This window comes from Medicago truncatula, chromosome 1 (assembly GCF_003473485.1).
Source record: "Medicago truncatula cultivar Jemalong A17 chromosome 1, MtrunA17r5.0-ANR, whole genome shotgun sequence".
In the NCBI taxonomy this organism is placed as follows: Eukaryota; Viridiplantae; Streptophyta; class Magnoliopsida; order Fabales; family Fabaceae; genus Medicago; species Medicago truncatula.
The window spans coordinates 7,679,689-7,696,004 of record NC_053042.1 but is presented as its reverse complement, the minus strand read 5'-3'; the positions used below and the strand labels follow the sequence as shown (position 1 = coordinate 7,696,004).

At 32.0% G+C, this 16,316-nt stretch overlaps 2 protein-coding genes across 4 annotated transcripts; one reads left to right on the top strand and one right to left on the bottom strand.

Moving 5' to 3' along the window:
- The first annotated feature begins 1,021 nt into the window (after positions 1-1,021).
- Positions 1,022-2,873, top strand: LOC11414272 (cytochrome P450 71B36). 2 transcript variants are annotated; one of them, XM_039833280.1, is made up of 3 exons: positions 1,022-1,555; positions 1,757-1,980; positions 2,082-2,873. In XM_039833280.1, the coding sequence occupies exons 1-3, from the start codon at positions 1,048-1,050 to the stop codon at positions 2,694-2,696; spliced, it is 1,347 nt and encodes a 448-aa protein (XP_039689214.1). In that variant the 5' UTR covers positions 1,022-1,047; the 3' UTR covers positions 2,697-2,873. The 2 variants fall into 2 exon arrangements, with proteins under 2 accessions (XP_039689214.1, XP_003589391.2); XM_003589343.4 differs by having other exon boundaries at positions 1,022-1,980.
- Positions 2,874-3,451: 578 nt separating this feature from the next.
- On the bottom strand, positions 3,452-7,168 carry LOC11428070 (bZIP transcription factor 29). Of its 2 annotated transcripts, XM_003589342.4 has the most exons (5): positions 7,027-7,168; positions 5,551-6,867; positions 5,309-5,441; positions 5,096-5,180; positions 3,452-4,067 (listed from the first exon to the last, which is right to left on the bottom strand). In XM_003589342.4, exons 2-5 carry the CDS (start codon positions 6,726-6,728, stop codon positions 3,796-3,798), a joined length of 1,668 nt encoding a protein of 555 aa, XP_003589390.1. In that variant the 5' UTR covers positions 6,729-6,867; positions 7,027-7,168; the 3' UTR covers positions 3,452-3,795. The 2 variants fall into 2 exon arrangements, with proteins under 2 accessions (XP_003589390.1, XP_024631191.1); XM_024775423.2 differs by lacking the exon at positions 7,027-7,168 and having other exon boundaries at positions 5,551-7,012.
- Between the last annotated feature and the right edge of the window lie 9,148 nt (positions 7,169-16,316).

Below are 16,316 nucleotides of genomic sequence, written 5' to 3'. Positions count from 1 at the left end.
TTAAAATAAATTAAGAGACCGATTTACCCGTTTTAAAGTTGAAAACCAAATTAAACTTTTAAAATAAAGTAAGGGTAAGGGGGCAAATAGATATTTAAACCTTTTTTTTTTTTTAAATCGGGTAAATAGGTGGCAAGCTCTCCTACGAGTTTTCAGACTGTTGCATGTCCAAGGCTGGATTTGAACCCATAATCTTGGTTAAGCTAGAAAGACTTGTTCCATCTCATTTAAACGCTCTCGGGTATATTTAAACTATTTTAGGCAAACTAAATATAAACATGGAAATCATGTCCCCCCTGCATCACTCAAAACATGTAAAAAGCGCTACCGGAAGTTTCCAGTAGGATTTGAGAAGCATGGGTGATAAAAACGTGTTTGTTGTTTAAGCCACAGTATGGGGGGATGGCAAATTCTAATATGACAATGTGTTCATAAATGGTCCACCGTGGACCATACATTAAAAACAAGTTTAAAATATCAATGATAATATGACCAAACCTAGTGATGAAAACTGGTGATAAAGGCTAGGAGGCAACAAAAAATTGTCGTAAGAACATTAAGGGAGATTGACAAACCGAAAGATGGTCAAACCACAGAGATTTATACGTAAACAATGTTGTCAAATAGCAGCATTATTGCATGGTGAAATTTGAACAACACTGAAGGTAAGATATATCATTGATTCATTGATGTTTGCTAGAAAGAGAAGAGAAATAATAAAGATGGGTGAATGAAACGTAAGAGACAATCGATCGTTAAGTGATGGTTGTTCAATAGACATCTTAAAATTGTTCACTTGACTGAAAAAAGTTGATCCGAAATTACGTCTCAATCAGATGTTACTCGGTAAAACAAGCGATCGAGAGTACGACCCGAACACGAGCGAAATTGAGGTGTCTATTTTTCTATTAAAGGTGTGTGTTACGTTACGTGTAAAAATTTATGACAATGGAATCTTTCATTCTCATTATGCTCACAATGGGCCCCCATGCCTACACTTGTTTTCTTTATATTTTTGAGAGTCTTTGTAGAATCATTTTGAGAGTCATGGAGATTGATCTTGTGCTTCTTTCTCTCTTGCCAATCTTAATTCTATTCATTATACACATCCACAAAATAAAGAATACTAGAAGAGCATCATCAACTCCACCAGGTCCAAAACCACTTCCTCTAATTGGAAATTTACACCAGCTTGACCCTTCATCCCCACATCACTCCTTATGGCAACTCTCCAAACACTATGGACCTATCATGTCTTTGAAACTTGGATACATACCAACCTTAGTTGTTTCCTCAGCAAAAATGGCAGAACAAGTGTTGAAAACTCACGACCTTAAATTTGCAAGTAGACCATCTTTTCTTGGACTAAGAAAATTGTCTTACAATGGTTTAGATTTGGGTTTTGCACCTTATAGCTCTTATTGGAGAGATATGAAAAAGCTTTGTGCTCTTCACCTCTTTAGCCCTAAAAGTCTACATTCTTTTAGGCCTATTAGAGAAAATGAAGTGGCTGAATTGATTCAAAAGCTGTCACAGTATGATGGTGATGAAAAAGGTGTAAACTTGAGTGAAATATTGATATCTTTCACAAATGCAATTATATGTAAGATAGCTTTTGGGAAAAAATATGTTTTTGATTATGAGGAAGAAGTTGAATTGGGAAGTGGAGAAAGAAGAAGTAGATTGCAAGTTTTGCTTAATGAAGCACAGGCTTTGTTAACTGAGTTTTACTTTTCTGATCATTTTCCATTGTTAGGTTGGGTTGATAGAATCAAAGGAACTCTTGGGAGGCTTGATAAAAAGTTCAAGGAGTTGGATTTGATATACCAACAAGTCATTGATGACCACATGGATAATTCAACAAAGCCTAAAACCAAGGAGCAAGAAGTTGCAGATATCATTGATATATTTTTGCAGATGATGAATGATAACTCACTCTCTTTTGATCTTACTCTTGACCACGTCAAAGCTGTGCTTATGGTATGATGAATGAAACTTTTGATGCTTTATTAAACAAGATGATCAATAGTTAAGTTTATGATGTTAACTAAACATATGCATATATTATATATTATATGCAGAACATCTTTATTGCAGGAACAGACACAAGTTCAGCAGTAGTGGTTTGGGCTATGACAGCATTGATGAACAATCCAAGAGTGATGAACAAGGTTCAAATGGAAATCAGAAACTTATATGAAGACAAAGATTTTATAAATGAAGATGATATTGAAAAGCTTCCTTATCTTAAATCAGTAGTGAAAGAGACATTAAGATTATTCCCTCCATCACCATTACTATTGCCAAGAGAAACAATAGAAAGTTGTAACATAGATGGTTATGAGATTAAACCAAAAACTCTAGTCTATGTTAATGCATGGGCCATAGCAAGGGATCCTGAGAATTGGAATGACCCTGAAGAGTTTTATCCTGAAAGGTTCATTATAAGTTCAGTGGATTTTAAAGGGAAGAATTTTGAGTTGATTCCATTTGGAAGTGGAAGAAGAATGTGTCCTGCAATGAACATGGGAGTGGTCACTGTTGAGCTTACACTTGCTAATCTTCTTCAATCTTTTGATTGGAATCTGCCTCATGGTTTTGACAAGGAACAAGTGCTGGATACACAAGTTAAACCAGGAATAACTATGCATAAGAAAATTGATCTTCACCTTGTTCCTATGAAAAGAAAAACATAGGATGTGTACTATTGACAGTTAGTTATGTTATTTGCATGCCTCAAAGTTTGTATTTCTAGATCAATTGATAATGGGTTCATTAGTAATTTGGGAAGGTATATACTGTGATTAAAAGAGACTTGTAATAACTAATATGCTTCATCTTATATGTATTCGGAAGAATTTTGCCACCTGTTACTACAATTCTATCTGGTTCGAGAGATTAGCTGCACACGAGTTGCAGAGTATATCTAGTTTACACACATAAAATGTTAACTTTGTATTGACGGAGTCTAATGGTCTTGCAATATTTTGGCAAATCCTTCAAATTTGTGCTATTGAAATATTTTTCGTCTCTATCATGCACACCAAATCCACTTTGCACGTTATAATCAAATTGGGTCAAAACCAAAAGTTGAGATTATTAACAACACCTAGACTTTTATTACTACAGTCTACAAACCTACTAAAAAGTTTGTTATTGAAGATGTTCTCTTTTTTTGGTACAGAAGGTGTCTTCTTTAATATACATTCTGACCTTTAAAAAACACAAACTGCCAAAAACATAAACCTCTAAGCCATCTAGACGTAGCATCGACAAATAGGGGTTTTAATAATGCTATCAAAAGTCATACAGTCATTAAAAAATAAGCACTGCCGGAAGTTGGATTCCAGTCGGGTATTGACAGGAAGAAAACATGCATCGAAGTTTACTTCCGATACAACTTGAGGGGCCTTGTAGAAACAGATGTGGGGGCATGCAATATGAAACGGGATTTTATGTCAAATTCTAATATGACAACACCTTCATAAATGGTACACCATGGACCAATACTTAAAAATGTTTAAAACTTCAGTATGACAACACCGAGGTTGTGTTCATAATATGACCAATGACCAAAAGGTAGACTAACATGAAAAAAATCCTTCCCAGGACACATGGGAGAATGAAGTATTTAGAACGAATTATTTTTTTAACTAAAGTCTAAAGATAATGAACAGCCCTATATAGGCAAACTGATGTATGTAGTTCACTGCTTATATACATACAACTGATTATAAGCCACCAGCTCCAATTCAAAGAATATATTTAGTCAAGAACTTGAATCAAGAGCAAACATTAGGCAGTGGTTTTGCCATTCTGATGCTTCGATTGGAATTCATGATTGCGTTGAATATGCTGCTGCGACTGAGTCTGTGTTTCTTCCTGAGATACGCTGTTTTGCGGCTGGAAATTTCTAAGCTGGTTTGGCTGCTGATGCTGCGGCTGGAACATCTGTTGGTTAATAGCAAGCTGTCGAACCATGAGACCTGAGAGGGTAGACTCTCCGCCTAGATCTGCTACAGTGCGTCTTAAGCGCCGGACTTCAGCATTCAAAGTCTCATTCAAAGCTGCGAAAATAGGAACACAAATGAATACATAGCTAAATATTTGGCCCAGTGAAGATAATCAATTGCAGCACAAAATCAAGGAATTACAGTGCTTCTGAAGAAGGGATGGTGGTGGCATGAAGATATATAGAAACAAGATCAAAAAATATGTTACTAGTGTCTTAGAATGATGCAACTTAAAGTGTATAATGCATTGATAATGAAATCTAGTGATGAAAAATGCTGATAAAGAGCTTCTGAAGAAGGGATGGTGTATAATGCAACTTAAAGGTAAACAATGTTGTCAAATACCTACACTATAGCATAGCAGAATTTAAATAAATTGTTTTAGTTTGTTATTGTTCTGTCATACGCTATTTAGCATATTCTCCTGTCAAACAGCAGCTATAGTAGCACTGTAGCATAGCGGAATTGGACAACCCACTACTTTCCGCTGCAATTGACAACACTGAAGGTAAAGTTTATCACTGAACTTAATAAATACATGATACTAAATGGAGAATTATGATGTCATTTGATCTATAAAGCTGATCCCAAAAGGTAGACTAAGGCTTGGTTATTGTTGTTGCTATTGTACACGACATAAGTCTAAAACCATATTACATTCAAACAGTTTGTATATGCAGTTTTAAAGAGGTTATAACATGCAACCAAGAGATTCAGAACAATACGGTACTTGGGTTCCAAAAACCAAAAGTACTATGTCAGGCAGGAAGATTTAAAAGGTGCAGTTGCGCAGAGATCATTGAACAAGATTGGATCAAAAACCAAAATTTGAATTACTATATTCAAACACCAAAATTTGTCATACAGTATATGCTAAATAGTGTTATTCCACATGAAATCCATCTAAATATAGAAAATCAGATATCTTTGAGCACGATCATATATGCAAGTTATTTCTATACAAAAAAAAAAAATAACAATTATCAATTCCAAAAAAAATAGTTTGCACTTCGCATAGGAATAAGTTAAAACAGATATCAGCTAACTAGAACATAAAGTAAAAGGAATAAGCACATGCATACCATCTTTCAGTTGGGACTGTTGTTCCAAGGATTGAAGCCTCAATTTGTACTCTTTATTCTCACTTTTAGCCTCTTGATGATCCATCTGTAGACAAGTGCAATAAAAAAGTAAAGAATGAAGGAATTAATAGCAGCATACATGATATATGGAAATCAAATATAATTCGCAAACTTATGAAAAAGGAACATCATTTCAACTAAGATGATACGCACCTGTAATTTCGTAAACTGAGTAGACAATGTAGTAGTTTCGGTCTGAAGAGTTTGGACCTTCTGCTCCAATTCAGAAATGTATTTCATCTTCCGCTCCTTTGAGCGAGCAGCTGATTGACGATTAGCCAAAATCCTAGAAGAGAATTCAACATTTATGATAAGTCATTATTAAAGTTTTACTTTTTCATGTTTTTTCCAAAAGAAAGACACGGAAATATGGGAAATGAACAGACAATTCTTACCTCTTTGCACGCTTGGGATCAGCCGCAGCAATTTCAGCAAGTTTATCATTTTCCATTATTTTCTTCATCTCCTGTGAGCTGAATTCACCATTTCCAAACTCCATGCTGATTTCTGGTGTTTTACTACCATCCATTGAATTGCTAGGCGAGTGTTGACCAGGTCGACCTTGTAAAGGAGGAAGCTTATGATCTTCAATATTAAAATTTTCAATGGAACTATCCAATGAGTAACTTCTCCTATGTCGACCACTGGGAGCAATATCTCCATTAGAACTCCTCTTGACTCCTTCCCTTCTCTCATCCGAACAGCTTGAACTCGCACCCTTAGCACCTATTCCTTTCACATTTACACGACTCTCAGCTTCATTATCACTGCTTTCAACCGTCTTCGAACCACTGGTTCTGCTATCTTCCATACCCGAAAAACTCATATTGTGCATATTCTCCAAATTCATGTAAGCACTAAACAAATCATCCATTTCAGCTCCAACATTCTCTTTCCTCCCATCGAAACTCTCTCCTCTAAACCCATCAACACAGTCCCTATCCTTCAACACCAACTGAATCGGCTTCTCATAACCAGGTTTCTCTCCTCCAGACACCAAATTCCGACGATCACTGACACTCACCAGCTGAGGTGTCACCAGCTGAGGCTCAGAGTTAACAAATTCTGATATCCCTAAAGGAGAATCACTGCTAGACCGCCTATGCCCTTTACGAGGCGGAAGACAATGACCATGTTGAACAGCATGACCGCGGTTAGGCGAAGGTACATGATGGGCACCAAAACCCAAGCCATCCTCCATAGAAACATCTTTCGAACCCGATTCCGAAAAGGGGTTAGAACTTAAATGATAAGGGGAAGGGGAAGGGGAAGGACTCAATGGTGGCAAAGAAAAGGAATCAAGAGATAAAAAAGTAGGTTGTGACAAAGACCTGGAATGAGTTTGAGATTGTGGAGGCATAAATTGGGGATAAGGAGATGATGGTTTAGGTGATAAACTGGTATTAGGGTTAGGGTATGAAGGTGGAATACCAAAACCAGAACTTTTGTGATTTTCAGGAAAACCCATTTGATTAATTTGATTAATAGGCATAGGATTCAATTGAATTGGGGGTTTTGGAGAACCAAATGCATGAACTTTTTTCTGATCAAAACGCTCCATTCGTTCATGCATTAATTCAAACACTTAACAAGCACTAATCTTTCAGCTCAAAACCACAATAATTAAGCAAATAATCAAGAATAAATATGAATCAAACCTCAAACTGCAAATTATTGATGATGGGCTGCACTAATTACAGTAGATTATGCACCTGGTCATAGTTAAGAGTTGAAAAATGATTAAAAGGTTAAAGAAAATTGAAAACCCTATCTTGCAAAATGATAAAGACTTGTCACTAATTAATCTTGTAGAGGAAGCGTGAGAGAGAGAGAGAGAGAGAGAGAGAGAGAGAGAGAGTTTTGTAGCTTACATCAGCAGAAAAATCCAACGGTGGTGAAGAAGAGAATGGAAGAAGAAGAACATCATCAGTGGTTGAAAAAGTGTCGAACTGTGTCTGGATGGTGATATATATAGAGGGGATTAAATCACTTTTTTGCCCCTAGGTTTGGAAATTTACCTTTGAGATTACTTCGTTGATAAGGAGTTAAATCATTCATGAGTCGTCGGGAACCAATTTTCACCATCCGGATGGTGGAATATACTAGGGAAAGCAAATCACTTATTCGCCCTTATAGTTCTACGAGCCTTAAAGCGTGTTTTGGAACTAGTAAACTTTTGTGACTCAATTCACCTAAACATTTTTCAATAACAAAAAAATAGTACTAAAATTTGTGAATATGCAAATTTGACCCTCGTATTAACTACATCGAACAATTTAATCATTTTCATAACTTAACAGCAAGTATTTGAATTATATCATTTGACGATAAATTAGTTCATAAATTATATTATTTACTAGCAAATTAGTTCATGAATTATATCGCTTATAACCAATATAGTCCTTACAACTTAATGTAGAGAATAAATTGTCTCACGTTGTTTAAAATCAGAGTCTTTTTGTTTATTCGTAAATTCATAAGGAAAAATGCTATAGGGGTAAATTGGGGATTTTATAAATAAAGAACTTTAGCGTGTCAGCTTCATTAGGATAGGGATACAATTTTTTATTTTCCTTATTTTGCGCCTTGTTTTCTTTTTCTTTGTTTTAATTTTTTAATTTAATTTGATGCTCTAGATTATAAGTACTTTATTTGTTTGAACACCCATAATGAGAAGTCAAATAAGTTTGACTATTGCATTTTCACGGTAGTAGGTAAACGCGTTTTCACACGTCACGCCTCCATGGAATCACTTCTCTATCACCGATTCACGTGATTTACATGAATGTATTCATTGATTCATATATATTTAGTTACGAATATATAATAAAATAAAATATTTCCTTTCAAAAAAAAAATAATAATAATAATTTGACTAGTAAAGTTGTTCCATTTTGTAATAAATTTTACGATTCTATTATGATATTTATGTTAATATCTTTATGAATATCAGATTTCATTTCATTTTTGACTAAATATTTTACTTTATTAATATTTTTAAAAGAAAATATTTTATTTTATTATCTATTCATAAATAAATATGTACGAGTCATCGGGAGCTTAGCTCAGTTGGTAGAGACAATACATAAAATATACAAGATCCGGGGTTCGAACCCGACCATCACAAAAAAAAAATGTACGAAATGAAATATATAATAAAATAAAATATTAAATACAATTCTACCTATTTATTTATTTATGAATATATAATAAAATAAAATATTTCCTTTCAAAAAGATAATAAAATAAAATATTTAGTCAAAAAATGAAATGAAATCTGAAATTCATAAATATGTTAACATAAATAACATAATAGAATCGCAAAATTTATGACAAAATGTAAAAAATTTATTAGTCAAATTATTTCCATATAAACATTTTGATAAAAATGATGACTCATATCAACAGTAGATTAATTCAAGTGGTAAAAGATTTTTTTTTACTAAGTAGTAAAAGAATTGAACCTTTAGCAAGAGGAATGAGATCGATCTTTAACTCTTTCGTATGAAAAAAAAAATTGGTCGGAAGAGGAAAAACCACCGTATGTGCCCATCAGATTATCCGAAAAAGATTAATCCTAGTTAAATGGCGAAAATTTCATACCTACAACATGATAAACGAAAACAATATCATGAGAATTCATAAAAACAAAAAGAAATGGTGATTTGTAAATTAATATGTTTATAAAAAAATTATTTCGCAAAAAAACAAAATGAACATGTGGCGGTAGGCATGATTGGAATAGATGATCGCGCATAGCTCGTTTTCATTTTGCGCAATCTTCCTATATGGAGGATGGATTGCGAACAGATTGCACAAAATGAAAATGAATGTGTGTGTGCCAATTAGGACGGGACGACAGTGTGTGTAGGCAAAGGACAGTGATGGCGAAATAAAATATGTCGAAGCTTGCACGAAGGATAAAGAAGATAATCGAGATCTCGATGATTTGAGGTAATCGGAATTTAGGGTTACAAATCTATCGTTTTATAGAAAAAAAAATATTAATATTAAATAATTAAAATAAAGGGTTAAATATATTTTTGATCCCTATAGATATATCAAATTTTGTTTTAGTCCCTATAAAAAAAATTCTTCAAATTTTAGTCTCAAATGTTTTTCATCTTTACTTTTAGTCTTTCCTTTTAAGTAAACTCGTACGTAAAATTCATAATTTTGAATAAAACTTTGCATAAAAGTTTATAATATTGTAATAATCTCTAACAAAAATAATTAGAATTTTTGAACAAACATAAATCAAATATGAATTTTTATATTTTTTGCGGTTAAAAATCCTTATTCAATTTCAGTTTTATTAGAAATTATAATTTTTTTTTAGGGACTTTTATAATATTCTACAGATTTTTGCCCAATATCATTAAAAAATATAAAGGCTACGTATGAGTTGGCTTAAAAATAGGGACATAAAATGGTGGTTGAAAATTTTGTTGTGACCATAGGTCAAAGGAAAATTTTAGGGATACTAAAATGAAAAGATGATATATGTATAAGGACCATAAACATATTTAGACATAAAATAAAATTTTTTTGAGAGAATTTAGACATAAAATAAATAATAAACTTAAAAAAAATTACAAAAATAACAGCACGAATATTATTCAATGGCATGTATGAGTGTTTGATTTGGATGAATCATTTGACCTAAAAAATTAAATATTGACAATTCAATTTATTTTGGATTACTTCCAAAAAAATTGATTATAATACAATCCAATTTTACGTGGTTTAGTTTGAATTGTTTTTTGGGTTGTATCATAATTAAAAAAAATATATCAATTTAGACTAAAATAAAAAATTGATTATGATACAATCCAAATTTAATAATTTTATGTGGTTTAGTAAAAAAAAACTAATTAATATTAAAACATTAACAAATAATAGATTAATCTAATATATTACACTAATAAAATAAAATAAAATAAAATAAAAAATGTTTACGTGCGGTTCAATTTGGTTTGATTTTCTTTTGAAAATGAAAAGCACAATATGATCTGATCTAATGATTGTTACAAAAAGTATACTTTCAAAAACATCCAATGAATTCCTTAAAAAAAATATATCCAATGAATTTTACTATGTATAGTTTACTATTTTTTAATCAGATTTAAGGTTTTATTTTGAATCAGTTTATATTTAAACATCTCTAATGACATGGACCAATTTTATCTTATTCGAATTTGCCACAATACTACCACGTCATTAAAAAAAAAGGGAGAAGGTCCCAAAAGTTATAAAGGGTCCAAAACCCTAATTTTAGAAAAGGGTGAAGCAAAAATTAATTTTAGTCAAAATAGAGAAACATAAAATATGTTTAAGGATGATTAAAAAAATTATATATTTAAGGAAATTTTTTTCATTGTTTTATTATTAGTATATCCATTAGTATATTTCTGTATATATATGATAAAATCCGATATTCATTAATATATTAACAAATAAATAGGATTTTTTTGAAGGAAAATTAATATCATAATAGAATCGAAAAAATTAGGGAAAAATAGAAAGAAAGAAAGAAAAACTTTAATGGTACAACTGTTTCCATAAACATGTTTTTTGTCCATAAACATTTTCTTAGGAAAAAAAAATTGAAGACATTTTCTTAGAAATTATAACTCAAGGATTAACCTCTATAACAATATACAAAGGGAATACATGATTTTTTTTTGTTTGATTTCTCAGTATTCAAGTTGTATCTTTAAACAAATTTGTTTTTAAAAATGCTAGCTATATTGTTGATGTTATTGAAAAGAAAAAAAAAATTTAATATATTTTTGGTAAAATATAGACATAGTTTGTTACTATTTAAAAATCCAGACATCTACACTTATAATTTTAATCAAAATTAAAATTTTATAAAAAACATTGCTTGTAATTTACACACGTTAGTATTGTAAAAAAATGAAACCGCATAACGCTAGTATTTATTTTTGAACGAAGATTGCTGGTATTTATAAAAATTAACAAAAAAAAAACATGTATTTAATATATCCCTTTGACCATTGTTGGGATAAGCGACCGTATAGGCCTCGGATCTAGAGGGACGCTAATATATTTTACTTTTTTTTAAGGAATATTTTTATCTTATTAGCTTGTATAAATATATTTTGAAAAAAATGCGTAAATATATATTTTTTTCTAACAAAATATAAATGTAATGTTGATGTCTCTTTCTTTCCTGATTAAAATAAAGTTGGTATATGAATGTGCATTCGTGATTCCGATGGTTGATAAGTGTCATAAGGTAGTTAAATATCTATTATGTTTTAGACACTTTAATTACTTGTTTTATAAGTTATCTAATGAAAAACCCGAAAATAATGAAGAATTGTCAATTTATGTTTTTTATACCTGATAACAACCTTTTGTGTAGGAAAATGTTTGCCAAGACACTTAGAAAGCAAGGAAACAAAAAGAAGTGCAAATATAGGCTCACCGTGGCGAGCCTGGGGCGAGAAAGAAGCGAGCCAAGTCATAGAGCACCAAATTCAAGTTTATCAAAGGCTCGTCATAGTGATCCCATGGCGAGGTAATGGCAACAAAGCTTGCCATAACGAGTTTGAAGCGAGCACAAGGCGAGGCAAGTTAGAGAGCACCCATTTTTAGAAGTTATATGTGTGGCCAAGCGAGGCCATCCCACAACGAGCTTGAAGCGTACCAAGTCGGAGAGACATGGAATCCACCATGGCGAGCATGGCCCTCGCCATGACGAACAAAGGTGGTTTCTAGTCACTTTGCTAACATGGCAGAAACCCACTAGCGAATAAAGCTTTGCTCGCCATGGCAAGCCTCCCATCGATCAACGAGCACACTTACGATAAGAAGTATAAAAGTCATTCACTCATTTCCATCAAAGATATCTTATGTTTTTTAGAGAGAGGGATGGACGAATTGAAGAGAGAAACACAAAACAAGAGTGTGAGAGTGTGGATTCATCAAGGTTCATTGAGAAATCACAATCTTGTTATGCTTTCCACTTATTTCTTCCAATTTTGCAAGGCTACTGATAAGTACTCAAAAGTGATCTAATTCATGTGTTAGTTTAGGCATTTTGGTGGTTTGTTTTACAAGTTATTGATGGAAAAGCTTCAATTATGTGCATTAATACCATTCATGCTTTGTATGCCTTACTCAGCCCTTTTTGTGCAGGAAAATACAAGCAAGGATTAAGAAAGAAGTTCATGAACCAAAGTCTGCACGCTTAAGCAACCTCCCGCACGCTTAAGCGTGCAAGTTCCAGTAGCCAGAGCCCTTCCACGCTTCCAGCACGCTTAAGCACAGTTCTTCATCTGCAATGGATAAGGAACATGTGGCAGCTTCTCAATGGCCAACGGAAGATTTTCCAGCCGCACGCTTAAGCGTGCACTGACAGCTTCAGCCATACAAATATCTTTGCTCTCATTTTTGGAGGATCTTCTTCATTCTTTTTGTTATTTTTCCGATTTTTAGAGAGAGAGAGGGCATTTCTAGAGAGAGAAACATGAAGCAAGAGTGTTAGAAGTGGATTCTTTCCAAGATTTGTTGAGACATCATGAATCTTGTCATGAATCTTCATCAACCCTGCAAAACCCTAATTCCCAACCTTCGTTTCTCCCTTCCCCCTGCTCCATATGTTGAAAACTTGACACTAATAAGTTTAATAAGTTTAGAACAGTTTCAAGAAAAGCCACTAGAGAGGTGTGACCAAAACATATGGCTTTTTGGTAGCTGATCTAAACTTAATGGTGACCAAGTCTTGTAGTCTACAAGCTCTTCAGATTCGAAGGGTTGAGAAGAATTTCACCTCTTTTAGGATTCATAACAAAACCAAACTTGAAACATTTATGTTTCTAGCAGGTTTGACAAAAGTCAATTAGGAATATTCTAAGCTTCTAGGAACACAAATGATAAATAATAATATGTGGAAGTAAGCATTAAAATGGAAACTTTTAAGCATGCATATGTATCTTTTTTAGTGACCAAACAAACAAAATCTTTTGAGAAATTGGGTTATTTGCAATCAGACATTTGGCGCATTTGAGCAGTCGATACATTTTTGTTCCTTCATCGAAATACTGGATAGTTAAAGCTGGTTGGAGGAGTCACAAAATGCTTGTCAAAACTCATCCGACCAGCTTCTACTATCCAAGGGTTTTGATGACATTGTTTGTACTATTGGAGGAAAGGAGATTGTATAATTGTCAGCGATGTGAAATAGAAAAACCTTAGGACAGTATAAGTAGTTGTCACCGGAGTCTTCATTAAATGCTTCTTAGGATTGTAGACAATTCAACCTAGCTCTAAGACTCCGATGACCGTATTTATACTATCCAAAGGGTTTCGATGGCATTGGATCAAAGAAGGGGTCTGTAATATGTACACTGAATTTTATTATCCAATATAGGATTAAGTCCATTTGTGAAATTGAATCAACGAAATGTAGGTTGTGCTCAGTCATAAAAGGGTTAATAGTGTTTTTCACCCCTGTAATATAGGTCATTTCTGGTTTTCGCCCTTATTAAATTTTCGGTTTGATTTCTGTCCTTGTAAATTTTTTTTTTCCGGAATACCCCCCTCCTCCCTCCAACTCAGCAAATCAGCCTATGTGGCGCTGACATGAAATTTTTTTTTTTTTCTTCTTTTTTTTTTTCACTTGCCACATGTATAATTCGTTTTTTTTTTAATTGTGAAATTTTAATTTCGCTTTTTAATTTTAATTTTAAAAAACTCAATTTTTTTTTTAATTATCTACATCAGATTTTATTTTTTAAAATATTTGAAAATTAATTTTCAAAAATAAAAAAAATATTCAGATTTTTTTCCAAAAAATTTAAAAAGAAAAAATTAGAAAAAATATTCGATTTTTTTTCGAAATTAATTTTTTTTAAAGATTCTGGAGTTTAATTTTCAAAATTTAAAAAAAGTTAAATTAGAAGAAACAAATTCGAAATTTAAAAAAAAAAGTCATATTTTTTTTTTATGGAAAATATTTTATTTTTAATAATCTGGATACAGATTTTTTTAAAAATTCAGATTTTATTTTCGAAAATTTTATTCTAGATTTTTATAAAATCATTTTTGAAATTAAAACTAAAAAAAAATCATTTTCTAAAATTTTAAAAATTCTAAAAAATCATATTTTTAATATTTTTAAATTTTTGGAAAAAAATCTGAATTTTTTTTTTTAAATTAATTTTCAAATATTTTAAAAAATAAAACAATTAAAACAAAAATTTAGTTTTTTAAAATTAAAATTTCACAATTTAAAAAAAAAAAAACGAATTATACACGTGGCAAGTGAAAAAAAAAAAGAAAAAAGAAAAATAAATTCCTTGTCAGTGCCACATAGGCTGATTTGCTGAGTTGGAGGGAGGAGGGGGGTATTCCGGAAAAAAAAAAATTTATAAGGACATAAATCAAACCGAAAATTTTATAAGGGCGAAAACCGGAAATGACCTATATTACAGGGGTGAAAAACACTATTAACCCGTCATAAAACACCAAATATGCAACTCTTGATTTTTGCTAACATTCATAGGATTTATAATTCATATTAGGACCAAGTGCACTGTTTTTTACTCTTAATCACTATTGAAATAAGGCTTGGATAAAGAACCAACGAGATTTTTGAGTTATGTATCGTTTGTTTTTTACTTTTAATCATGTTTAAACACTATGACTAATAAATAATAATAATTAAACAAATCAAATAACGTTTCCGTGAGCTCAGCGTAAGGACGATGCATAATATATGCAAGGTCTGGGGTTCAAATCCTGACACTACAAAAAAAATATATATAATATATGAAAGTAGATTTATCTAACACATTGTAGGGATATACTTAGGTTGGATTGAGAGATTTGGGTATCCTTCATTCAAAATGCGAGTGAAATCACAAACATTAGTGTTGCAGCGGTTGTATGTAGAAAATCATTGTGCGGATGTGTTGAAGAATTCGGTTGCGATTGAGGTTTTCATTTATTTTGTTATCAGAGCATTGTTCAACTCGTGCATATTTGGCGTTTCTATTGATTTGATTAGTTCGTAGTCTCTTCTTTGAGCTTTAGTCATCTTTAATTAAAAAACTTTGCTAGGAAGTGTTAATCCAACGTCTACTTAGCATATTTGGCGTGTTTTTTTTTAATGGAGGTTAATGCTATGGAGCCCATAAAATAAATTATAGAGAAAGTTATAGAGATCTAAATCAAAACTACTTGTAGAGATTTAACACATATTAAAACCTAATTTTCAAAAGGTATATAGAATTTGGTGACTACTGACTTCTGTGTGATGACTCAATTAATTAGTGAAAAAAAAAAAAACACTGTTGGATTTAATTAACGAAATAGATTTGGCAAAAATAAAATTGAGAATATTTATAGATTTTCACTCACAATTTTGTCCCTACCTCTTTTCAGTCTTGAAGAAAAAACTGTATACAATACCCTATAAAGAAAATGGATTTGAGATCTAGTGGAACATGAAATGTAGTGAATGGAATAGAATGAAGTGTGATAGAACTCATTTCATCCAACACCACTCATTTAGTATATTTTCATTCCCCTAATTTAGAGTGTATCGAATGAAAGGGAACAATTAATAATACAATTACAACTATATCCCTACATTTTCTATTTTATTAGCAGCACTTCATTCTCGCTTTTGTTCCTCTTTACTGTTTCTTATTTCTTCTTGCTCCTAACTTACACGGCTACATGTGTTACTTTGCCTTGCCTTGCTTTGATTCTTGTTATTATTATTATAGAAAAAGTTTTCAATTTAAAAAATTCCCAAATTGATCGTGATGCTTATAGTTATTAGGCTGGACATCAAAATTTATTGTTTGATATCAGGTCAAATGTATTTAAAGGTCCTTTAAGTTTTTCGTTTTTTCTAAAGTAATCCTTTAAGTTTCAAAAGTCCCAAACAAGTCCTTTAAGTTTCAACAGTCCCAAACAAGTCCTTTTAGTTTTTGAATCGTTTCAAACAAGTCTTTTTAGAGGATAATGGTGATGATTCAGATGATAGCAACAAAGAGCATTATCCACCATTTGTCATGCCTAAAAACATGACTAATTTTAAGTGGGTGTTAGGAGGCAGATTTGGTACAAAAGATGAGTTCAAAGAAGCAATTATCAACTATGCTATCTATAATAGGACTTG